Source organism: Juglans regia, chromosome 11, assembly GCF_001411555.2.
Source record: "Juglans regia cultivar Chandler chromosome 11, Walnut 2.0, whole genome shotgun sequence".
Lineage (NCBI taxonomy): Eukaryota > Viridiplantae > Streptophyta > Magnoliopsida > Fagales > Juglandaceae > Juglans > Juglans regia.
Window position 1 is genome coordinate 34310153 of NC_049911.1, and position 26844 is coordinate 34336996.

Below are 26844 nucleotides of genomic sequence, written 5' to 3' on the forward strand. Positions count from 1 at the left end.
TATTAATTATTATATTGATATAAAAAATATATATTTGAGTTTTACGTACACGTAGAACAAGATATTGAGCAGTATTATTACTACGCGCGTATTAATTAAGATGTTATTTACACATATTCATCTTCTTCACACCATACATTATATATAATTTTTAAATTTTTGTTCTTGTCAAATGTATGGTTTTATAGATGCTGAATAGAAAAATTCAATTAGTTTAAAAAAAATAAAACAAAAAAATTAAAAAAAAATTAAAAAATTAAAATAAATATAATATATAGTGTGTGAAGATGATCATGAGTAATAAAAACTAAGTACCAAGTTAAATTAGTTAATTTAGTCTTAAAAAAGTACATAAATAGTATTTTTCAAAGGGAAAAATATATCGAGCAAAATTTAAATAGTTTCATCATCAATTGATCATCACAGTAGTTGGTGATCAGAATTAAGAAATATATATAAACCTCAGTAGAACCGATATTGCTCCCCCAGGTGGGCCAGTCAACAATATTATTATATCCTCGCCCGATTCCGCCATGTACATAGAAATAATAGGTCCCTAGCTAGGCTAGCTCCATGCATGCTTTTATCTTATCTGTATCTTTTCCCAATACTGGCAATACGGTAAAGCTGATCACCTCTGATCTATATACCTAACATGTTACATGGTACATGAGATCATCAATATTATTCTCTTATGCCAACTACTTTTCATTGACTCAATAATATTAATTAAGGTTTCATACATATATAATGTGTTTTCGGTTAACTTCTAGGCTTTAGCGCCACTACTTAAAAAAAAAAACTTAATTTTGACCAATTATTTTTTATAAAAATAACTATTTATTATTAAAATAAATTTGTTTTTATCGAAAATAATCATTTTTATTTTAAATAATCTGTTATAAATATTTATTTCATATAACAATAAATATTCTTTCTCCACAATATCCCTATATATATATATATTTCACAAAAGATTTTGGGAATTTTCTTATCGGTGCTGATCTATATTATATATATTCAGCTTGCATTTTCTGAATAGAGACCTTGATAAAAATGTTGATAAGATGATCAGGAAATATATATTCACTAAATATTTTGGAAAAGCAGATCGATCGGAATGAATGAATGAGATTTCATGTGAAGGAAACATGAGTACATGCAAAGGGCATGCCATGCATGCATGGTGCGTCAGAGGCGGAGGCTGACCATATATATATATATATATATATATATATATGTATGATAATCACTTGTAAACGTAACATTCTTGATCATGATCTACTTCATCGCAAATATATATAATTAATTAATATAAGTAGTACTATTTCCTCAAAGAACTAACATTTATCATGCTGCATGCATGCTAGTAACGATATGTAGTACTATTACTATACTTAATTTTGGTTATGATGATGATTGACTTCTGTCAAAGTTCCTCGATCGACGAAAACACGGTATTATTAGCAATATGAAGCTGCTAGCTAGCTAGGTTGTTCATCACATAATATAATAAGGGCATGATCATATATGTGCCACCTCTGGTACATAATGATAGATGTGCATGGCAGTACTCTATATAGTACTGCAACAAATTAATATATAATTTGCGAGCTACGAGCAGATCATCAGAGAGGGCGGCCGTTGGTGCGTTATGGATAAATATATACGACAGGCATAAACGAAAATTGAGGATACCATGCATATATATTATAGATCAACAAGGAGGGCATATGTATTGGGGGAGATGGTAGTACTACTTGGGTTAGTGTTTGGGAAGAGTGATGACAACTATGTTTATAATCACATATATGCATGGAGGCCGTTGCTGGGAACAATTAAACGGTTTGGGAAAATATATAGCAAGGGGGTTTTTGTGCTTATTTGTGACCCTGATTCTGTTTTTCTAGGTTATATTTATGATAAATGATATTTGTAATTTTGAAGTGTACAATCTCTACATATTCATTTTAAAAAATAGAATGAATAAATCTGCGACCTACATAAAAAACTTATTTTTTTAATAGTAGCCTCCGCTTTTTTTAGATAAAGTATGTAGAGACTCCATACTTAAAGACTATATATAGCATTACTCTATATGTGTGTGTATTCACCATGATTTAGGCCATCATCTATTGAAAAAGATAAAAATCTACTTTATATATGACAAAAGGCAAGCATGAGTAGTGGCCTGAAAATAGCAAAACGCACATTATGTTTAGTTGGACCATGGTCCAACTAAAGATGTATAACGTGTCTTGCTATAATGACCACTTAAAAAGAATTTGGTTAATTACATATATATATATATTCGATTATTAATATTAAACTTGAAAATAAATTTGTTAACTATGAAAGCAATTCATCCAATCCATATGGATATTTATACTTAATAGATTGAGACTAATATTTTCGGGAAAAAAGTTTAGAATATTCTTAAACGAATTTATTCCAATACTCAAGAAATAAGATTAGGTATCGTACTTATGCATCTTAAATGATAGAATATAGTACTTTTGGTTATATATATATATATATATATAAATATATATATATATATTCATTAAATTCCACTATCCAGTCATACGAGTAGAAGAGTTGTCTCCTTATATAATTTTAGGATAGTGTTAGTGTGTTGTCCAGCTTTGACAGTTGGGACGTACTCAATAGTACAAATTTTATTTTTCTTTTTTTATTTACATTTTTTTAACATATTTAAATATTTTATAAAAATAAAAAATATTAATATACTAATAATCATTTTCTTAATTAATAAGTAAAAGAAAAAAACTAAAACAAATTAAATGCATGGGTGTCCTAAATAAAGAAACAAAATGAAACGAGTATTATTCGTAATTTTATAATGTCATGTTCACTCATGAGAAAAACAAAGTTTTTTACCTCATCCACATTATTTTAATAGTTAAAATATATGAGAGATGAGTTGAGTCAATTTTAAGATGTATATCTCTTATTTAATGATCCACTTTTTAACTTATCGATAATTTTCGATTGAATTTGGATTTTTATCTCAAGAATTGAGAATAGAATTTTTCTTAATAAAAATGAAAGGAAGGCGTGTTCTCTCAAAATCTCAAAAAATTGATTACAAGTTAATTTTTAAGACTTTTTATAAATTATAGATAAATAAAATTAATTTGGCATTTTTTTATAATTTTACTCTATAAGTTTATATTTATTTATTTATTTATATTCCGTTCAATCAAGAGATAGTCAAAGTTCTTGGTCGAGTCAAACACTTCCAAATTCTAATTCATTCAAAATTGTCGTTACAAATGTTATTTCTGTTTTATATGATGACCTTGCGTCCATCAAAGACTGCCTTGTCTAATGACCTACTTTATTTGGTATTTATACTTTCAAATATATCGTCCGTCAATTCACAACCCGAGTCAAGTCAGAATCCACTTCAACCGTACACGTATACAACTAACTAAACGCACAAGCTCCCGGACTCTATTACCGCCAAATTCCTTCCTGTCACGTTCCTAGGAAAAAAAAGCCACCATCTCTAAAATCCAACGGCTGCCGACTCTCTCTTTTATCGAATATCAGCCGTCAACGAATTCTTTCAATTTCATCCGTCTGATCGCCCACCATTGCCATCGTACCGTATAATATTATCTAAATTCAATTTTTCAAAACCTCGAGAGGGAGAGAAAGCAGGCTGGGAAGAAAAAAGCCTAAAGCTGCTGCGGAAGCTGGTGCATCTCTCTCTCCCCGATTACATCCGTACAATTCCACGTTTTCCGATCGAATCCGCCAAACTCCGTCGGCGTCAAACACTATCAGGAACTTCGAAACGACTCTGTTTTCCTACCAGTCCATTCGAAAGACGCTTCCGGTGACGCATGTTGGTTCCCGGCAACTATTTGACAAGAGGATGGCCGCGTTTGATCGTTTCAATGTTATCCTCTGACTTATAAAACTAACCTACGTATATAAATGGAGGTGAATTGTGTATTTGATTTTAAAGATTTGGATTTATATTCGTTCTGTTTGTGTGTGCTTAATTTTATAATTTTTACTGATTTTACTTAAAAAAGAAAGTGGAGCAGGGAGAACAGAATTCGGATTCTGGATCAAAAAAATTGGCGAGACAATTGGATTTCACGGACGCTTTTAGGGGCTCGGTGAATGTGTCTTCGCCGGAATGCCAAGATTCGCAGAAACTATTGGAATCTAAGTCACCGTCGCAATTGCATTTGCAGTTACAGTCACGTTTGCATCCGCAATCGCTAATGAAACCACAGTCACATTTGCAGCCGCAACTACAACTACAACCACAACAGCCTCACTCACCGGCTCAATTGCACCTGCAGTTGAAATTACAGCCAATGCCGCCGCAATTGCCCCGGCCTCAGCTGGGGCCTATGGTACAACGGTCCCACCCAGTGCATATACTTCCGACACCGCCAATGCAAGTCGCGTAAGTGTTTTCGCGGAATATTTCTATTCTGTGTGGTAGTTTTTCTTTTAGTTACTATATAAAGATTTGGTTTGCGAGGTGAAAATTTTCTGGTTTAAAAAAATCAGTCAGTTTCTCTAAATCTATCGTTTATGCTCAAGATTCTAATGTCTACGGCTTTGTTGATAAATTGACGGGATGTAGTAATGTCAGCGTTGTCGTTGAAGAAGGTACGTTATGCCACCTAAGTTCGAACATGTTAGATTTTGATTTTTCAGCCAAAATCTTATTTTTTTGTAAACAAAAATATCAAATAGGTATGGTATATTTATATGGTAATGATGATCGCTAAGAAGTGTTTGTAGCACATTCATAAATATAGTATTTAAAGCTACAAAAATATATATATTACTTAAAGGTGAAATACAACAATTAACAATTTGGAAAAGCTTATTACGAGTTTTCATTAACAGTTGCAGAAAATGTCGAGATACTGAGGAAGAAAATGGAAGCTTTTCATCAATAACGATGCAGTTGTATTATCTTGTTCTTTTAACCTTATCCATGTGTTTGCCTTCAGGAAGCAAGAGTCCCCTAGATCAAGAGCACGGGCTAACAGCGAGGCAAAAGATGGGACTCCAAAGAAACAAAAGCAATGTAATTGCAAAAGCTCTCGATGCTTGAAGCTGTAAGTACCTAGACTTCTTTTGACGCATTTTTATATTTTTAGCTTTGCTTTTGTGATTTTGCAACCCTTGCTTCCCTTGACAAGTTCCTTTAGATTTTATCCCAGACACAGACACCTCAATTCCTCACCTATAAGAGGAGGATATCTTAAACTCCTGCCCAGAGGATGAAGCTAAAATTGGTGTACTTGACGTAACTTTAGCTATATTGGACTATTGCGTGTCTCATAGATATGATGAAATCATTTAAACTAGAAAAACAATCACACGCTTTGTCTTTGTTTTAACTTGTTTCCTCAAAGAGGGATAGTTGCCAAATTGCTCAACAGTGAGGTGACATAGGGTAGAGAATATATATAAAATGTTTATATGAGTTTTTCCCTTTATGGAAGTATTTGCTCATTCCACCCCTCAATTGCCTCCATCCCTCCTCTATTCGTCTCTTCGCTTCATTTTCTCCCTTAAATGTTACACCCTTTTGTTCTTGTTCATTATGATTGATCTTTTTTCGGCCCATCAACATGTGAAATGAAAAGATACAGTCTTCTTGGATGGGCTCATAATAAGCCATGAAGTAATTCTCAGAGAACACTCTGTAGTTGTAATCAAATCCTTTTACTTCTGGGCGGAAAGTCACCTTTATTCCTCTTCTTTATATGATCTTTTATTGCAACTTTGTCTTGAAATGGGTTTACTTGGTTAAATTAGTGGTGACGTTGCTGAATTCACTTCCAATACTACTTAATGTAATTTGTGCGTGACTGCTTGGTCTTTTAGTAGTTTTTGTCGATTACTTATTGGATTCATTATCTCCATATTACTTTATAATTTAATCGGAGTGTGGGGTGGTTCCCCCCTCATAAAAAAATAGAACATAAAAAATAATTTAACCAGAGTGTTGCTACTTGAACTTTTATTAGTTTATTGCCGATAACTTATTGAGTTCATGCTTTACATATGTGATGCATTATATTTTCGTCCTACTTATTTTAGAGCATTAAGAAACAAAAGTTTTCAATTGTCAGGTATTGTGAGTGTTTCGCAGCTGGAATTTATTGTGAAAGTTGCAACTGCGTTAATTGTCAGAATAATGTGGAGAACGAGGCAGCTAGGCAGGAGGCAGTTGGAGCAACCTTAGAGCGCAATCCAAACGCTTTCAGGCCGAAGATCGCTAGTAGCCCACGTGAATCTCGGGATAGGATGGTACATAGTCTGGCTCCAACTTATGCAACAATATCACTTGCTCAGTGCTCATCCATTGACATTAACTGAACTAAATGTTGACAAAAGTATTCTTCTTAAGTAGTTTGATATATGCTTGACAGGTCATTTATGTGGATTTGTGCATAGATTTTGCATTTCATATTTATATTACTGTTTTCATCATAGCTTTTAGCGGTCGGTTCGTTCCTCTGTTACATTTTGCAAACTGTTTTAGTTGTATTGTTTACTTCAATCAAGCAGATCAAGTGCAGATATTATTCAAGATATCCATCTTGAATTTTCTTGAACTCCAAGGTGAGGGAGGGCCTATCTAAAATTATGCTTGAGGCTGCATGGTTTTAAAATATGCCAGACTAGTGCTCTGTTTATTCTTCTCACATAAAGACGTGAAAAATGAATTCTTGTAATGAAGGTCTTTACTTCTTACAAATGCAATATTCATCCATTGTCACTACTTTTCTATGGCTAAGAGCTGCAAGCCTACAACTATCTACAAGCCTACAATAATTCCAACACTAATCTAATAATACTTCTTCACTTATGTTCAGGAGGCCTTGGTTTCTTTAACCAAAGGCATTTAGGTTAGGTCATGCTTTGTTCTGCAGTTGTGTGACTAAAAACATAACTTTTTATAATCTACAGCATAAACTTGAAAGGACAAGGTCAACTATAACTTGAACGGCTTTAATTAGTCAGATAGACCAATGTATCCCTTCTACAGCTGATGGTTTGGCATGATTTATGAAAGCTTTGTCACGTCACTTCTGTTAGTGCCCTTCAAATTTGAATACTTATAAGAATCTGGTTTGATTATTGATGTGGATGCTTTTTGTAGAGGAGGAAAAAGGAAGGGCAAGTGTTGATTCCTTGTGCAAAGAAAACTTGCCAAAGTTTTATGTAGAATTTTTAAGTTTTAGGATCAAGCATATTATCTTTTGTAGCTATACTTGGCATGCAATGATTATGTCTTCAAAAATATCCAGGAAGATGCAGCAGAAGCTCAAGTGGTGGGAAAGCACAGCAAAGGGTGTCACTGCAAGAAATCAGGGTGCCTAAAGAAGTATTGTGAGTGCTTCCAAGCCAATGTGTTGTGCTCTGAAAACTGTAAATGCATGGACTGCAAAAATTTTGAAGGAAATGAAGAAAGAAGGGCTCTGTTTCACGAAGACCGTAATGCAATAGTCTACGTCCAAAATGCAGCTAATGTAGCCATTAGTGGGGCCATTGGGTCCTCTGGGTATGGGACCCCACTGGTATCCAAGAAGAGAAAGAGGAAGGAATATTTTTTTGGGATAGCAGCCAAAGACTGTTCCAATCAAAAGATCTCACCATGTCAACAGGTACTCTTTCTTAGGATACTAGAATATAAGAGTATCTATGTATTTGTTATTTGTATATATATCTTAATCTATAAAGTTGGTCCTATTTACTGTGAAGTGTGTATTTGATTTTTTCGTGTTTTCAATCATTTGATGACTCTGGATTAGTAGCCTTTATTTTTTTGTATCCCTTCTGATGCTTGAGGGACACAAGTTATTTGAATTCTTTTATCCTCCTGTCAAGTAATTCTAGTTCCTGTGAGGCATGTTTTAAGCCTCGTTTGTTTTCGCAGATGAGATAAGATGAGATGAGATGAGATGAGTTGAGATTAAAGTTAAAAAGTTGAATAAAATATTGTTAGAATAGATTTTTTAATATTATTTTTGTTTTGGGATTTGAAAAAGTTGAATTGTTTATTTTATTTTGTATTGGAAGTTGGGAAAGTTGTAATGATTAGATGAGATAAGATGTTTTCTGAAAACAAACGAGGCCTTAGTCATCCAAGTTTAAATATGATTTACTAAGATTGTGCCCCCATTTTGCACATTTTACTTCTTGTAGTTTATCAAAAAGATGGGAAAAGAAGGAACTCTTAATTTACAGCAAACTCCCTAATCTCATTTTTCTATTAAGAGTCCTAGTTTTGCTCTCTCTCACTCTCTCTCTCTCTCTCTCCCCCTTCATATTTCCGGCAACTTCCAAGGGAACAAAATGCTATTAAGATTCCGAGTTTTTTTTTACTCCTTCCACTTTTTCCTCAATTTTCTGAGTGAGCAAAATGGAATAATTATTTTTAAAAAATACTTCATTCAGGACAGTCATCTAAAAGCTTCTGTGACCTGTTCTCTGCCATCCATCCCTGTTTCATGCACTATGAATGCAGCAATATCAGGATCTTCAAAGTTGAAGTACAGGTAGGCATATTTTGTCACGATTTTGCCCATAGTTAATGACATGTTTTCTTTTCTCTCTCTCTCTTCACAACTAATTGTCATAACTGCTCATGATTGAAGATCTCCATTGGCTGACATCCTCCAACTACAGGATGTGAAGGATCTTTGCTCACTTTTGGTTGTTCTTTCAGAAGAAGCTACAAAAACACTTGCAGGTTGCAAATAATATACAGAAATAGATAGACTTTTGCTGATACTTTATGTTCGGGACTACTTGAATTTTAGCTTATTATTTGAATGAAATGGCTATGACGACTATATCATTATATGTTTCTATGCCTACTTTTCTACCTGAATATCAGTAGTAATGTATATCCTTGACATTATTGGTAGATTTTAAAATTACTCTTTACGATATTATTTTAGTCCTTGCTGATATTTTAAAATTGTGTTTACTTGTGCATTGGAAATGGAAGTCTCTCGTTAAACATAGAATTACGTAAGATTTTGTAATTTGGGGTCATTTCACCCTCTTCGGCTTACAAAAAATATGAAGGTTAAATGTATGCTTAGATGTGGTTATTGAATGATTGGACAAAGGGAGATGAGAGAAGAGTTTTAGACAGAAGGGAAGCGGAGAATGGTTGGACCGAGGATAGAAGAGTACATATGGAGAGAGGAAAGTCCCTGGATACTTGAGCCAAAAGCTTTGGAATTTCTACCTTAAAAATTACTTGGAGTGTGTGAAACACATCTATAACGAATTCTCAATCTGTTCCTTATGGACTTTTTAACCCAAATTGAAGTATATTTCCTCGTCATACCATTGAATGAAAAGATATAGTCGTCATAACCATTTCAGTTAAATAATAAAAGATCTTCTAGTTTGAGTTGGACTTTTCTGTGCAGAAGAAACCCTACAGTGGACTGGTAGGAAACTTGATCAAGATAAGCATTTAAAAGATCTAATTCTAAGCATTCTTTATGTCTGTGTTTGTAGATAAGAAGTAGATTATACTGAAAAGAGATATATCACTCCGCCCGCACCCCACCCTCCAAATCAAATATGATTTGCTTCTAAATCTGCAATTTAACATTTCCAGAAAAAAGAGGCAAAATGGATGGGCAGACAGAGAGGGGGAATATTGAAACTTTTGTTGGTTTATCCACTCAAGAGAGCAAAGAGGGTAGAAAAGGACATGGTAGTCAGAACACTACTCCTGATGGCAGTTTCAGCAGGAATCAAGTAGATAGAGTTGGAAGCAATGATTCTGGATCTGATGGAGTTGATATGGATAATGGTGGGCCAATATCTCCCGGAACACTTGCATTGATGTGTGATGAACAAGACTTTATGGCAGTTGGGTCACCAGAAAGGGTGGTGAGCCATTGTGAGAACATCAATCAGAAGTCATTGGATGGTCATGGCTTTACGGAACTTTTTGCAGAGCAGGAAAGGCTTGTCCTGACAAGGCTCTGGGATTTTCTTAACCGGCTCATAACCCGCGGGAGCATAAGGGGTAAGTTTCTTGATTTTATATTTCCAAACTTTCAGTTTTTTCAATATGGTAATGTGAGAACTTCTGTATGGTTTTTCTTCACTGCAAAAGAACCATCATACAAGAGGTTCAGTTCCATCATGTAATCAGTTGGAAGTCTTGTGAATTAAGAACACCCGGTATAATCAAGCTTATTGGGCTTTTTAATAAAGAAGACCACGCACTATTGCTCATTGTCTCGACTGAATCTTCCCCTTACTAGTATAAAAATGCTATTGAAGCCCAGTATCAACATCCTTGTGCACAGATCAAATGAATGCATGGAAAGTATGTCTCCGTATAGCCATAGGTCAGAACATTTAGCCATTGAAAACTTTGTTGTAACTTGAATACGAAAACAAAAGGTCAGGAATTTCTTTGTATTAGAACTTGAGGCTTAACATAGGGGGAAACCTTTCTTGAACAGTGAGCCATTTTGAGCTATGATAAAATTGTATCCTAGAAACTTATATTTATTATACCTATCTTGCATAAACGGTTTCGTTTATTTCACTTTGCAGAAACAATGCCCTCGTCATTGGCCGAAAACGATACAGGAAGCGAACGAAAACCTGCAGAGAATGGCAACATAAAATCTGGAAGTGAAATGGGAAGTCACAAGGAAGCATACGGCAATGGCATTATAAACTCTCCTGTTCCGGAAGCGTCTCCAGGAGCCACTGCAGTCACTTCTTGTAATGAAGACTTGTCTTTAAAGGTTGGGTTGCCTAATGGGAACGGGGAGATAATAAAATCACATATTGACAGAGAGTGGAAGTTGGATAGGAAATAGTTAGAGTGGAAGTTTTAACCTAGCTCCTCTAGTTAGATGATACGTTCTTGTTTGAAGCTTTTATATTCCTGCTTTTCCGTTATATAACAATTGTTATAGCAATATTTTTCGAGTTTTGCTAAGTATTCATCATCCTCACACACCACACACTATATTTTTTTAATTTTTTTTTTTAAACTTTTTTGGTTAGATTCTTCTTAAACTTATTAAATTCTTCTACTTATCATCCATATACCATATATTTGATAAGAAAACAAAAATGTGATGTGTGGGGATGATTAATAGAATTTTTCATATTTTTCTTAATTTACGTGCTTGTATCATATAAGGTTATAATTCATATGTTATAATATATATATATAGATATATATTATAAGTCGACTACTTAAATAGAAAGACGCTAAAAATATAATATATGAATTTGTGTGACAGGAGATGATAAAATTTATTTTTCTTTTTGTTTTTAACTCTTAACCATGGAAGGATCTTGAGACAATGCTAATTTAAGTAAAATCTGTACTGATGATAGAGTTAAGTCATAAGGTGGCGATCCTTTGGAGCTTCCATGCACCTTCCTTTCTTGTTATTCAAATTTTTTGTCATTTATTTATGGTGCTTTCCTTCCACCTTCGTTTCTTGGTCATTTTACATGCCTAACTCTTAACCATGGAAGGATCTTGAGACAATGCTAATTTAAGTAAAATCTGTACTGATGATAGAGTTAAGTCATAAGGTGGCGATCCTTTGGAGCTTCCATGCACCTTCCTTTCTTGTTATTCAAATTTTTTGTCATTTATTTATGGTGCTTTCCTTCCACCTTCGTTTCTTGGTCATTTTACATGCCAACAAAACTTGTTTCGATTGTTAGTTGGCCCAGTCTGGATCTCATATTAGATGTTTTTTTTTTTTAATCAATTAGACGTAAAGAGCCTTCTTCTCCTTTAAATCCTGACTGACTGGTTAATTAATAATTATTTTCAAAAAATTTATTTCAATTTGAACTTCTTTACTAAAAGTAAAATGATAAATCTCTTTGATTCTTATAAAGTATTGCGTTACAAATAAATATTTAGAGAATATATTAAGGTGAGAATATTAGTTTTTTTTAATGTACGTATTGATTTAATTAATTAATAAATTATAAATACGTGGCACGGAGATGTATTATTGGCAGTGCCAGTTATAGCGCACGTGCCACGTTGCGGCAGATGGTTAGAAAATAGAGTATTGATACATGATAAGGATATTTTTGTAAAGTAATATTATTTTTATAAAATATTTTATAAAATTATTCTTTATTTAACACGTTATTATAAAAAAATGTTGTGTATAACATATATAATCTAATATTTTTTTTTTGTAAAAAAAATTAAAAATTAAAAATTCTCACTCCCACAGGGGCACAGTCCATCCACAGTTGGTTTCCGTTTTTATCAGTTTCCCAGTTAAGAAAGGAACGAATGTTGTCGGTCAATCTTCGTCGGCTTCCACATCGAACACCATCACCATCATTCCTTCTGGCCCATCTCTCGCACGTGCGACTTGAACTTTTCCTAAGGTGTGTTCGCGACGCTCCTCGCTTACGATCCTACCCGCCACGATCCTGCCTCTTTGGCTATAAATGTCAATCCCTGATCGTTCCCTCAGCGATCGCTGGCAGTGCAGCAAGCAGAATGGAAGAATCCATCGATGTGGAGAAGCTGCGGTTGCATTTCCTCCAAGTTCTCCGTAGCAGACGATCCACTGAAGGTAAAACCAAAGCTGGTTTAAGAGTTTTAGGGAAATTTTCTTGTAATTGTATGAGATTTCAAGTTATCGGCAATTGGAGGTTGAGTGTTGTGTTCCTGGTCGACGTTGGGATTTAATTGGTTGCTGAGGAATTGTAGCAAAAAAGTCAAAAATTTAAATTGGGAATTTGTGTTGTTGATTCTCTTTTTTTGCTGGTAAATATTTCCAGTTCCGCTATCGGTGGAGCTTGCAAAACCTGTGGCTAACCCTCTGTATCAAGATGCTTCCCCACCTCGATTCAGTGAGGTTGAAATCTCTTTCATTTTCTTGAATTATGTATATGTTGGTCCATGTTCTGTTGGAAATTTCTGAGTATACTCGTGTACTTAATGCCAGGCGATGGCGTGTTGCCCAAAGGCAGACATTGATGGGTTCAAGGACTTACTGAGAGAGGAAAACCTGTACTTGATTACCGAGGTAATTGGAGCTAAAAAGGGGCTTTCAAATTGAACTGATTCTGAAGTTACATTTAGTTGTGGAAATTGTGGTTCTTGACTTTTCCTAGTAGAAGGACCACTCATTGGAGCTTTATCTTTTCTTTTTGTGACAAATTGAAGTTAAGCGGTGCCATAAACTGAAGTGATCCATGTTAATTGAAAGTGAAACAATTTTCCTGAACCCAACTTCGTGCTTTGTGAAGATCTTCAAGTTCGATTAAGTTCCATCTCACCAAAGTTCACGTCTTATTTCTTGTGGAATGTTGTCTATTGCTTTTTTTTTCATCCCCTTGCATTAGGAAGCGGGGGCCACCAAGGTGGACATTATTTACTTTAGTTCTTATGGCATCCCATTTGCTCATTTCTAGCGTCAAAGGAACTTATTGTGAATGATCATTTTTAGGCAGGAGACCAAGGGCGCTTGCCTGTGTTGATTTTAAGCATGAAGGAAAGCAATCCTCAAAGAAGGCCTGCTGTTGTTTTTCTTCATAGTACACATAAGTGCAAGGAGTGGTTGCGGCCATTGCTTGAGGTAGCTACTCTAATGGTCGTTTTCTTGGTTTGTAGTCTTCTTTTCTTTTGCATTATTTTGATTTGGCATTGGTCAACTTTTTATGCTTGTCTCAGGCATATGCTTCTCGAGGATATATAGCCATCGCCATAGATTCTCGATACCATGGTGAACGTGCCAGCAGTAAAACCACGTACCAAGATGTGCGCATTTTTACCCCTTTATTTTGTTTTTCATGGACCTAGTTCAATTATTTTCACCATATTTTCTGAATATGCACAACATCTGTTTCTCTTTTATACGGCCTTTGGGCTTCTGAAGACAAGCTCATGACCATAACATATTAATTCTGTCTCATAAGTTGGAGAATTAGTTCATAGCTTCTCATGTGTTTCTGACAAAAAAGTAGAGCGAGCTGAATTAAATATGAAATCCTAGCAGCCGTTGGGCATTGAAACCATATTTCATCTATAAATTTCATCTCTACTCATTTTATTTGTATTCAAACGCAGGCTCTTATTTCATCATGGAAAAAAGGTGATTCAATGCCATTCATATTTGATACGGTAATTCCTTTATTTACACTCAACTCTTACCTGCTAATAGGAGATCTAATGAGTTTTAGTTAATAGAACCTTTGAGGTTTAGTTGTCGGATGATTTTGGTCCCTAAGAAAGCATAAGCTTTTGATTCTTGCAGGTCTGGGACTTGATAAAACTGGCAGATTATCTAACCCAGAGGGAGGATATAGACCCCGCAAGAATAGGAATCACTGGTGAATCACTTGGAGGTTGGTTGAAAGAGGTCTTAAAAGGATGGGACATTAGAAATGATAATTTGACATGCAAACTCATGTTGGCATTACTGAAAACTCTGAAAACGTGCCTATTAAAAAAAAAAAAAAAGTACTGAAAAACTCTGAAAACGCAGGTATGCATGCATGGTATGGTGCTGTTGCTGACACTCGCTATGCAGTGGTTGCTCCCATAATTGGTGTTCAGGTGCTGCCTCCTATTAGAAATTTAAAAGTTTACTAGTGTAGCTGATGTTTTTAGTAGCTAGCTGAATTTTGTGCAATGTGAATATAGGGGTTTCGATGGGCCATTGAGAATGATAAGTGGCATGGCCGAGTTGACAGTATAAAGCCTGTTTTTGAGGGTAAGAGATAAACGGACTATATGGGCTACAACTATCAGGAGCAAATTGTGGATTTTGTTTAGTTTAAATAAGATCTACATATGCTAAATGCATATAATATTCAAGTACTGAGCTTCTTAAAGCACACTTGAACTGGATGAGTTTCTTTTGCTACTGTGGTGGTATATTTTGTTCTGATGCCCATATATTTTTTGGTGCAGAAGCACGGATTGATTTAGGCAAGAATGAGATCGACAAAGAAGTAGTGGAGAAGGTTGGCTAGATTATTGTCCAAATTTGTACAGTATTCTTGCAGTCCGATTGTTGCTGAGCCTTAATATCACTTTAGCTTTTTAGTTTTGACTGTTTGAAGCACCTTTTACTTTTGATTAATTTTGCTACTATGCATCTATATTCATTATTGGGTACATCTACTTTTGTACATGTATAATTCGTATAATTCGAGTTGTACTACTTAGAATTAGCATTCGATGGAGTCATACATATCACGTTCATTTGCTACGTTCTGTCCTTCAGAAACGGGCTTCCCCATGGAAGTTTTCTCATCTCACTGTGCATTTTAGATTTAATTACATCCTGCTCTTCTTTTTTGTGGACTGGCCAGGTCTGGGATAGGATTGCTCCTGGTCTAGCATCTCACTTTGATTTGCACCACACCATTCTGGCTATTGCACCACGTCCTCTGCTGATTGTCAATGGTAACATTTTATCTTGCCCTGTATGTGTGTCTTTCTGTGTGTGTTGGCTTGTGCACACAAATGGTGCCTGGGTGTCTGGAGCCAACTACCTGTTTGGTATGATCATGATTTTATACCTATGATCTTTTAAAGAATCTGGAAGGTCCAAATAACGTGCTATATATGAAATAATGCACATGTTCCCAAATTCTGACACACCGTAATCCTTCCTGGCATCAATTTATCTGTAGATTAACTACTTATTCTTACTTTCCTACAAAATTTTACTGGGCTAGGAGGCCATTGGTGCTCTTTGGCTTTTTCCCCCATCAATTGAATTCTCTTTGAGGTTGGTTACCTTTGGTAGTTTGTAATATGTACTTAGTTTGACGTGCTTCTTTTTACTTTTAATTTTGAAAATTTAGGTGCAGAAGATCCTCGGTGTCCACTTCCTGGTCTGAAAATTCCTGAATCAAGAGCATGCAAGGTCTATGAAGAGGCCCATTGTTTGGATAAGTTTAAGGTTTGATCAAAGCACCTGGTAAAAGATTATATAGTTGAAAACATATCAGAACATCTTCAAATTAGCTAACACTTCACGAAGACCTTTGAAAGGGAAAGAACTATTATTATTTCCCATAACTGTTGTTATTATCATTGTGGAATATCCTTTGTGGAATGTCATTCACAAAAACACGGTCAAGTGTTCTCTTTCCTATTTCATTTTCATTGAACTAGACAAACAAAAATGTCATCTCACAATGCATGCATTATTTCAGTATATTTCTATTGTTTCTCATTTCCTTCATGTATGCCCCTCGGTTTATAATTCTCTTATTGCATTTCCTTGACATGAAGTTGATTGCACAACCTGGAATTGGGCACCAAATGACACCGCTTATGGTAAAAGAAGCTTGTGATTGGCTTGACAGGTTCCTCAAGCAATGAACTGTGTTGTCAAAGTACTTCTGTTTGTTGTATCTCATATTCCTCCTTGGACCTGTCTAGTACGTGTTTGGTTCAAATGATGTATGCATGCATCAGAGACCTCGTGTTCAAAAGTCTTGTATGGCATCTGCCACTTATAAAGTTTAGTTATAAATAAGCTGCATTTCTTTCAATTTCATGTGAGGAATGCTGATGTTCATATAAAAATTACGCAGCACGGGCAATTCCTCTCTGCAGCTGGAATTGTTGCATGCTTTGTGCATACTGTTCTCTATCAGAAAGCTCGGTTCTCCACCTTATTATAGGCACCACTAGATAGTTTTGAAGTGCTTCAAATTAAGATCTTCAAAATTAGATGCAATGTTTATTGTTAGATTTTCCTAACTCCACTCCCGTTGCCCCAAAAAAATGGGAAAAACAATGCCAAACCAAACAGAAACAGCCTCGCTTTTCAGATTAGCCATGCTCTTCAGTTTCTCCCCGGAAAATATAGAGCTCATGATCCTAAACTTCAAGCTCAAAAGTAGAGCACAGGCTATCTCACCATGTATCTCCAGTTATTTTAGTCATTTGAACATCAGTATTCCATAAAGAGCTTTCAGAGTGGATCAAGCCAAATTGCGTATCGAGGGTTGAGACACCACAGCCAATTCGGCCATTGTAAGCCAAATGGCGGTAGAAAATTCTTCAAGAGATCTTTAGTCTAGTAAGTTGGAGACAAATCTAACTCACACTGTCTATTAATTAAAAAAGATGCCATAATTTAGAAAGAAAACAAAATGCTTCCAACTAATTGGAGGGCAATAAAAGTGCAATCTCATTATCTCCATCCTAATCTAACGGGAGGTGTCCATTTTTTTCTTTTTTCTTTTTTCTTTTTCTACTCTACAATGAATGTACAAGATCGATAATCAACAGAAATGGAGGCGAAATGCAAGAATTATATATATTAAAAAATTACAGAGGAAATAAGCAAGTTAGCAAACCAAAATAAATGAACAAAATAAAAAGCACCAAAACCAGTCATAACTTCACATGCTACCCAGCTCTACCAGGAGTTGGTTTCGTTGACTTCACTTTTGCCATATCAACAAGGTCCCCAAAGAACTTGTCCTCTGGCTTAGAAGGCTTACTAGGTGGGATATAAGATGGAGTAGAAACCTGGTAGGAGTTTCTCAAGCCATTGTTGTCACCGACTGATAATCCGTACATTCTCTGTTCTAGGTATTGCACTCCTTGTGGCTGACCGTAGCCATAACCCGCATATTGGTGGTTCCCATACATTTGTTGAGAGTACATAGATGCCATCTGGGCATTTTGCATGGGCTGTGAAAACATTCCCATGTATGGCCCTCCTTGGATTGGCTGAGAGTGCCAACCCAACTGCTGGCTCTGACCAACCTGATTATTAACTGTCGACAAATGGCTGCTGCTTGGAATTGGCTCAATATACATACCTACCACCTGGTCCTTGCCCATTTGTTGAGGCACCAATGGAGAATGAGCACCACTTGGAGCATGCGTGACAACCATTTGAGTAGCTTGCACTGGTTGAGGGTATTGAGCACCTGTTACTGGAACACTGTTGTCCACTGGCTGAGCTTCCCAAGGTGGTGGTGGTAATGACGCACTGCTTTGAGCACCTGTTCAGAAGCAAGCATTGTAAGCTCCTCACATAACACCACGTAATTACATAACTAAAGCAACCAAAATAGGGCCCAGCCAGCACATCGCTACTTATTACAAATGCATAAATAATTTCTAGCATAATTGTGATTTGGCATTATGAAGGCGTTTCTGCCTAAAGATGGGAAAATTTGGTGAAAAGAATATGTGATAAAAGCATACACATTTCTAGCATGCAAAACATAGAATTAAGCAAGAAGTGCACCATAGACTGGCAGCTGCGGCTGCTGCTGGGCAATTTGGCCATTCCAGGCAGAACCAGCACCTTGCATGTACATTGGCTGCTGCTCATATTGAGATGATCCAACAGTTGGGACACTTCCATTCGAGTAAAATCCACCTTGGGGAGATTGAAAATTCTGCTGCTGTTCGATTTGCGGAGCCAAGGGATTGCCCTGTCTAGTCAAATTGGCAGATTGAGTATTGACAGGATTAGGAGTGTTGTTGGTCTCTGAAAACATGTCAAAAAGAACTAAGGCATTCTGCTGAGAAATAGGACTGGCAGGCTGTTGTCCTACCACAGGAACAAGAGCCAACGGATTTTCTGCCTTTGGTGAGCTATAGTCATCACCACTCAGCAAGTCCATTTTGGGGTCAACTCTTGCTGGAGGAGCTGCAGCATTAGTTGCAGGAGGAGCAGGAAGCAACAGCTGGTTCAGTGGCTGCACCGCTACAGTAGTACTTGAGGAGGCTCTGAGGAAAAAAGTTCTGCTCTTAGAGCTCAAGTAAACAGAAGGTATCTAATATTTTACCAAAAACTTATATTCCTTGATGGGAAAATGAAACTCATGCAATTGTACACTGGACCTGTGACCTTCACCTCCATCCTTTATTTGTAGGAAGGAGGAGATAGCATTTGCTCAATAGCCAGCAATAATTTTATTTTCTTTTACTAAAAGGAAAAAAAAAAAATCTATTGAATTAAAATCCAATAAATTTACATTGTCTTGTATGCAGTAAGAAGAAACATATTTGAAACAAACAACTCAAAATTTATTAAGATTTTTTACCATCTTTATATCAGATTCCACTATTAAAAAAACACGAGGCCTCCTTACTGCAGAAGAAACATACATCATATTTGCAACAAACATAAATTTAGGAGAGGTTTGGATAGTAAGTTGAGTTGATAGGCCCGTTTGTTTTCAGAAAACTTTTCAACTCATCTCATCTCATCTAATCTAATCATTACAATTTTATCAAATTCTCATACAAAATAAAATAAACAATTCAACTTTTTCTAATCCAAAAACAAAAATAATATTAAAAAAATATATTCTAACAATATTTTATTCAACTTTCAACTTTAATTTTAGAATATAAAATATTGTTAGAATATAATTTTTTAATATTATTTTTGTTTTTGGATTTAAAAAAGTTGAATTGTTTATTATATTTTGTTTGAAAGTTTGGAAAAGTTGTAATAATTAGATAAAATGAGATGAGATGAGAGTGTTTCATTATCCAAACCACCCATTACTATCCCAGTCTTCCCTTGGGTGCCTCCTTCAAGTCGCAGTCCATTTGGGATAGGGTGTTGGAAAAAAAAAAATGGAGAGGAAACTAGCGAGTTGGAAGAGGATTCACCCAAAGGTCGTAGAGTTACATTGATAAAAAGTACTATTTCCAATCTACCAGCCTACTTCTTATTTCTTTTTCCAATACCATGCAAGGTGGTTTATCGGTTAGAGAAGTTGCAACAAGATTTCGCAATGGTTTGTACCCCAATACATGAAGGCAGGCTGGGAATTCATAATTTGTTGGTTTTCAACAATGCTTTATCGGGTAAGTGGCTATGGACATACCATGAGGAGAGGGGAGCTTTGTGGAGAGTTATCATAGATTTAAAATATGGTGGATTGGGGGAGGATGGTGCTTGAATGAGGTGAGTGGACATCATGGGGTGGGGCTTTGGAAACACGTCTGAAGAGGCTGGACAAACATCCATCGATATACACGTTTTGCAGTTAGGGATGGTTCCAGAATTAAATTCTGGACTGATTTATGGTGTGGAGATCAAGTCCTTAAGGAATCTTATCCAACAATATACAGCATCACACAAAGACAGGAGGCTTTAGTAGCAGAACTCATGATCTGCCTAGTGGCTCTCCCCAATGGAATATCATGTTCCTTAGAGCTGCCCAAGACTGGAAAATTAACACATTTACAGATTTCTTTAATCTGGCGTATAATTGTAGAGTGAACGGAAGAGCTGATATGATTTTGTGGTCACCATCCAAGAAGGGAAGATTTCCTGTACAATTGTATTATAAGTCCATTATGAAACATTCTAGAAGACCGTTCCCATGGAAGAACATATGGAGGACCAAGGCCCTCCCTAAAACTTCTTTTTTTGTATGGACGGCTTCATTAGGGAAGATTCTCTCACCTTAGATAATCTACGGAAATGCCAACTCATTGTGTTGGATTGGTGTTATATGTGCAAGAACAGTGGGGAGTTGGTGGATCATTTATTACTGCATTGTGACATAGCCATGAGTTTGTGGAATGATATACTTGCTAGAGCTGGCCTCCATTGGGTGATGCTACAAAGGGTTGTGGATTTTTTGGCCAGCTGGCAAGGCATCCGAGGTACCACTCAAATTGCAGCTATGTGGAAGATAATACCGATCTGTTGTGGTGCATATGGGTGGAGAGGAATGGTCGAAGTTTTGAAAATCGTGAACGGACAATGGACGAGATTAGAACTTTATTTTTTCATACTCTACTCCATTAGTCGATTGTAATAGACTTTAATGGCATGAACGTACATGCTTTCCTTGTATCTTTAGCCACTCATGCATAGGTGTTGCTCTTGTATATGTCCCATGTACTTGGCTTCGCCTATTTTAATAAAATTCTTATTTACTGATAAAAAAAATAAAACATGAGGCCTCAAAAGGTGGAACTCAAAGTCAAGATGCACATACCAAGTGCAAAAGCCACACATTTCGATGAAGCACTTTCAATACCATAATTAAACCTACAATGTCAGACTATATAAAAACCTAGGCCGTGAATATAAACATAATTTCTTAGTACGGCATTTTCTAATTGATTTTATTAGGTCATTCCCAATAACAACATGACATACCAGTGGATTTAGTCACCATATTATCAAAGAGAATGCAGTGAATGTGAACCAGCTCAAGAAAGCTTAATTACCTCCCATCAGGCTGTTTGCTTTTATCTCCGGTATCGACCAGAAGATCATCAACATCAACAAGTCCTCTAACAGGTTCAGGGTTGGGTTTCTCTATTTGAAGAGAAGTTCCTGATGCAATTGCTTCGTGCTTGGTCAGTACACGCTGCAAGTCATCATTCAGCGCTAGTCCTTGACACAGCAGTGACTCATCCCTGAAAGAGATGAATGGAAATTACAAACCATGTTTAAAGCAATGTACATGACATAATAACATTTCACAAGCTTGGGAGATTTGCTCACTAATGAAAGGACTATTCATAGAAATAATGCCATGCTGAAAGTCCCTACATGATCTGGCTAGACATAAATGCGTGAATCCCACATACAGACAACCACTATGTATGTGCAAGCACATAATTCGTGTGTACGTGCGCGCGCGCGCGAGAGAGAGAGAGAGAGAGAGAGAGAGAGAGAATGCTAAATTTGAGGGGAGAGGGTAACAGGTAAAGAACAAAGGCCTTACGAAGTTGAGTTAACAAGGTGCACTACTCTCCGCTTGTATGTACGACACTGTTCCACCAAGTCAACAATAACATCCTGTCTAAGCCCCTGCAAATTGAAACAAAGATTATCCAGCATGCAAATACAGATTGATGAGATTGGAATATACCAAAAAAACAGTGACAAGTTATACATCTAGATAAAAATATTAACAAAAGTACTTGATTTTGATCTTTTTAAATTTCTTACCATTAAAGTTTTCAGTCAGCAGTAGTTTTTTTTATAAGCCATTAGCATTATAAATTAAATAGAGTATAACCCAAAGTTCCTCATAGCCCAGTTTTGATGATTTTTTAAAAGAGGTAATCAGCATCTATGTTATTGTTCCATAGTTCTAAATTTTCTTCACATATACCTCTTTGTTCGCTGGCTCTATTGCGCTCAGCATTTCTGTAAGGACATCCATGATGCCACGTGCATTCTGGATTTCTGACAGGCTAGCAAAAGAAATTTCAATTTATAAAAGAATATAAAATGATGAATCATTAGTCAATAAAACCAACAAGAAAAGGATGAATAAAATAGTTATGCAACCCTTGGCACTGGAAAGAGTTAGTTCATGCTCAATCTAATAACATTGAATACTCAAATCCTCAGATCCGACAAACATCCCTCTGCTTGTTCTCATAATTCAAACATTTAAACCATCAGCATCGCACAGTTTCAAGTCAACATTAATTGAGCCTTGCAGACCAAATTTACTTCCTCTCCCTATGCTTGACGATTAAATGAATGTGGCAGGTTTTTTTACCACAAACTATACCAAATTCAAGAGAGGACCAAGGACCACAATTTTCTCATCAATTGCTTTTCAATTAATATATCGATTTCATATGTAAGTAAAGAACAGGCCAGGATACAACAATCAGCAGGAAAATCTAGGAAAAGAAGGTAGTGCATGTTTATATGAGATTTGATGACAGCCACAATTCCACATTCGATCACAGACAACTAAAGACGAAGTACCATCTTAAACAGTCAGACAAATGTGTGTTGATTAACCAAATGATTTACAGGTTTGTCTCCCTTAATGACATCAGAAAAGGAGTTGCAGATGTACCTCAAGGTTGGAAACTCAGACTCTGCAGATGACTCAGTTGTCTCTTGCTGATTATCAAGATTGCGTAGATTATGAGGGTATGATGTCAAAGGATGTGTTTGTGGAGGTGTGAACACAGGTGCAGAACTTCCAGATCTCTGAGGGAATACTGCCCCAGCACGCTGAAACAAATATGAGCTCTGTCTCAGAGAATGACAAACAAGATGGTCTAACTATGATCATAAGCACTATGATGGTTTCAAAGGCAATGAAAAGGCAAAGTCAAGCTAAGTAACTATGTTTCCTCTCTAACTGGAAAAGAACTTTAAGAGAAAACACTAGGTAAATGTACCAACAATTCTTGGTATGCAGCATAGTATTGGGGATATCTTGCCCTTGGTCCTCCAAAAGCTTCTTGCCAAGTATCTATCAGGATCAATATCTTCTCTTTGACATTAAATTCAGGCTACAATATGAATAAAAAATACTTATTATAACAAATGAGAGTAAATACAACATTGACCTGCAACAAAAATATTCGAGAAACATTTGTACCTTCTTCTTCACTATTTTCACCATCTCATGAAGAACATCCTTCTCTGCTACATGCATGTGAACAATGTCCCCACAATTCTTTATGACTGTCTCCAGTAGCTAGATACAGTGACCAGACCAAAATAAAACCAATTTTAGTCCTCTGTAAGAAAAAGTTTAAAAAAACAAAAACTGATAAGCGATATGACAATTATTTCACTGAAGCCTAACATGATGAGATTTCAAGTAGAGTTTCATGCAGACTGCCAAAAGATTGTATGACTCAGGGATGAAGCCAATACCTCCTGCATCCATCTAATCCATTATGTTTCACAATCGTCCTAGAATTCTGATATGCATCTATATTAACTATTGAGATATAGAAAGTCACAATACTTAAAACTTGAAATACTGAAATAATTAAAAACTGAAAAAACATTTCCAACCCAGCTGATTCGTCATATAACCCTAAGACACCTTTTTCTTTAGGAAGAGAAAAAAGATTCCAAAAAAAATTTGGAAATTGGATGTCATCAAACGGAAACATAGTTTCTGACTGAATCGTCCATTAGTGTGCTCCTTGGTTTGAGTGATGTTTAATATATATTTGTTAAATATATAACCTCGAAGTGTTGGAATGTAATCAGGATATTCTTTCGCCATAAATGATGACTTGCTAAAAAATGTTGCCATATTTTGAAAATTGGATGCCATCAAATCCTAAAAGGGTTCTCCGACCTCTAGAAGTCCAGCTTATAGCATGAAACAAAGTAGGCTCAAAGCAAATATACATCCCTTTCTCAATTTCCAAAATATGCACAAGATGCTTAGAGAAGTAATAAAGTAAATTTTAGTACAAGTGAGTACTCCCATCTATAAGAAGTTGAAGCACTAATGAAATTTAGAAAGATGAAGAATGGGCAAGAGCCCAACTATACAGGATATTTTGTGAAGCAGAAGAAAGAGAGCCCAAAATCTATCTAACCACATTTAGACAAGTTTTTCAAATTCATATACTTGTACATGTTCGTGTTTGTTTTTTTTTTTATATAAGTACATGTGCGTGTTTGTGTGTGTCCATGTGCGTGTTCGTATTTATATCAAGTTCTATGGACTTACTGTTAGGGCGAGAAGTTGAACTTTTGGATTCTTACTTCCAAGGCGCTTCTTTATACCTTTAACAACATCCTTCGCTTGCCTGATCATATATAATTAACCAAGAAATCCAAATTTTAGGGAAACAGAAGGAAAACACAATATTAGCAAATTATATAAATCCATTTACCCCCTAAAAGGCACACCATGCATGTGTTTCCCTCAGTGGCCCCATAATTTGTAGGACACAAACTCATTATAAGAAAGAACTTGTGTATGTTCCTATTGCCAAGTTCTTGAAGCTTATCATTTCCCGTTCCCAACCATCAGAGCATTACAGAAACACAATCAAGTTAAACAAGTTTGTTCCTTAGTTTTTTTTTATGGGCAAAGTGTGTCCAAGAACAAAGTCCCGACTAATTGGGGGTGCACAGGCCCTCGACAAGGAGTTTTCTACAAGTGCACATCGGGTAATTCAAGAGGAAGTTCCCTCAATCCAATGGCCCCAAAAAAAATTGTGCGCACCCAAGAGGATTTGAATCTTAGATCTAGAGGGAGCATACCACCAAAACCAAGGCCTTTACAACTTGAGTCAACCCCTAGGGGTTACATGTTTGTTTAGTAGTTATAACAAACAAATCTATATTGAATTGGTATACCTCTTCCTAGTAGAAAAATAGTCTTAGAAACCAGTCAAATAATTGTAATGCTAATCTTTGAAGTGAACCTGCCTGATCATTAATAACCAATCATAGGCTTCCTTATATCACAAAAAGCCACATCATTCGAGTAAATGGTACTACTATTTCTATTTGTATTATTATTATTATGACCCCACCCCTTTTCGTGTGGTGGAGGAGATGCCATCTGATGCTAGAGCTCATTGGCCAAGTTCGCAACATTTAGCTTACTTTTTTTGAATAGGTAATAAGAATTTCATCATAAGCGAATAAGGTGCAATCCAAGTACAACGAGTAGTCTACAAGAAAGTCAACCAGCTTGGTAACATGAACAAAACTTTATAAGTAAACTCAAACAAGTATTAAACTACAACCCAGGTTTACCAAATGCGCTCATCCCTAAATTATCCAAAGAGAGATAATCACGTAATTGACACAAATTTATTTCACAAAAATGATGCAAAAGTCCATTAAACGGAAACATAGTTTCTCACTAAATCGTCCAGATTACATTCTAGATCCAAACCATGGCCCAAGGTACTTGACTACTTATGCAAGCTCGTGTTGCTCCATAAGTCAATTATAAAACGCAATTTATACAAAATAAAATATTCTTAAGCTGACTATTTTTTAGGCATGAAAGCAACGAGCCGGTCTCGTTGAGATTTAGCATTTTTCTATCCCCGCGGCAAAAAAACCCTAGATAACTAGGTTCAGACAATAAAATGATAAAGCTGCGACAATTCACAAACGTCAAATGTGCAAACAAAATACATAATTGAGTCCTCGATACACAAAAGCAGTAGGGCCGGTATCTAACAAAAACAAGAGGGGTATTGGAATCAACTGCAACTCGTACCCAGGGTCGTGATTGAGCATATCGCAGATCTCGATGTTCATGGCCCAATCTGGGCCGATCAGCATGTCGCTTGTCGCTCGTTCCACCATTGAATTCACCATCTCTGTTCACCGCCAAAAAAATCGATCCTAATAATGAAACCCGAATCCAGCTACCGAGCACACACTTTTCACTCGAGATCGCAGAGATTTCACGCAATAAAATCCCGGCGACTCTTTCTCGCTCTCCCTCTCGTTTCTACTTTTCTGTTTGTGAAAAGATTTTCGTTTTCTTTTTCTTTTCTTTCTTGTCCTTCTAGGCTTCTACTTTTATTCGGGCTTTCCAGTCAGAGAAGGAACTTAGAGACAAGCCCACTCATAAAGGGCCGCGTTTCTCTACTCGTGAGTCACGCGTGCCGGTACTGATGTGTACTCTCCCGATACCGTTGGTTTAGCAGACGCTTTGTGTCGTTCGTCGTTCGTCGTTCGTGTGGTCCTAACTCCTAAGCCCCTAAAACCCCTGTTACGGGAGCCACCCGGTAGGGCTTGCCAGTTACGGAGATTATCTCCTGCAGATTAACTTTACGACGTAATTTATTTTAGAGGCTGCTCTGCCAGTAGCCCGCTCATTTTGACCTTCAGGACATTTTGATTTTTTGATTTATTATTTTTATTATTTAAAAATATTTTTTAAAAATATATAAAAAAAATATTAATATACTAATAATCACTCCTTTAATTATTAAATAAAAAAAATTAAAATACAAAGATATCAAAATGAATTAACAAGTTAAATGGATAAAGTAATATTTTTTTTTTTGTTTTATTCTCATTACTTAGTATATACGGTACATTATTTATATTA

At 36.0% G+C, this 26844-nt stretch overlaps 3 protein-coding genes across 5 annotated transcripts; 2 read left to right on the forward strand and 1 right to left on the reverse strand.

Annotated features, from left to right (window-relative positions):
* The first annotated feature begins 3666 nt into the window (after positions 1–3666).
* LOC109009506 (protein tesmin/TSO1-like CXC 5) lies at positions 3667–11034 on the forward strand. Of its 3 annotated transcripts, none has more exons than XM_018989999.2 (9): positions 3667–3972; positions 4068–4450; positions 5010–5117; positions 6141–6318; positions 7323–7679; positions 8473–8573; positions 8673–8767; positions 9656–10072; positions 10612–11034. In XM_018989999.2, exons 1-9 carry the CDS (start codon positions 3967–3969, stop codon positions 10881–10883), a joined length of 1917 nt encoding a protein of 638 aa, XP_018845544.2. In that variant the 5' UTR covers positions 3667–3966; the 3' UTR covers positions 10884–11034. The 3 variants fall into 3 exon arrangements, with proteins under 3 accessions (XP_018845544.2, XP_018845547.2, XP_018845546.2); XM_018990002.2 differs by having other exon boundaries at positions 3684–3972; positions 8478–8573; positions 8704–8767; XM_018990001.2 differs by having other exon boundaries at positions 3684–3972; positions 4080–4450.
* Positions 11035–12290: 1256 nt separating this feature from the next.
* LOC109009507 (putative hydrolase YtaP) lies at positions 12291–16664 on the forward strand. The gene is made up of 13 exons (XM_018990004.2): positions 12291–12632; positions 12841–12917; positions 13008–13088; positions 13512–13640; positions 13736–13822; positions 14132–14185; positions 14319–14409; positions 14550–14620; positions 14708–14777; positions 14978–15030; positions 15382–15475; positions 15880–15977; positions 16313–16664. Exons 1-13 carry the CDS (start codon positions 12344–12346, stop codon positions 16400–16402), a joined length of 1284 nt encoding a protein of 427 aa, XP_018845549.1. The 5' UTR covers positions 12291–12343; the 3' UTR covers positions 16403–16664.
* Positions 16665–17323: 659 nt separating this feature from the next.
* LOC109009508 (TOM1-like protein 9) lies at positions 17324–26542 on the reverse strand. The gene is made up of 10 exons (XM_018990005.2): positions 26002–26542; positions 24487–24565; positions 23389–23487; positions 23186–23299; positions 22855–23015; positions 22150–22231; positions 21757–21842; positions 21254–21445; positions 18294–18781; positions 17324–18045 (listed from the first exon to the last, which is right to left on the reverse strand). The coding sequence occupies exons 1-10, from the start codon at positions 26100–26102 to the stop codon at positions 17441–17443; spliced, it is 2007 nt and encodes a 668-aa protein (XP_018845550.1). The 5' UTR covers positions 26103–26542; the 3' UTR covers positions 17324–17440.
* Between the last annotated feature and the right edge of the window lie 302 nt (positions 26543–26844).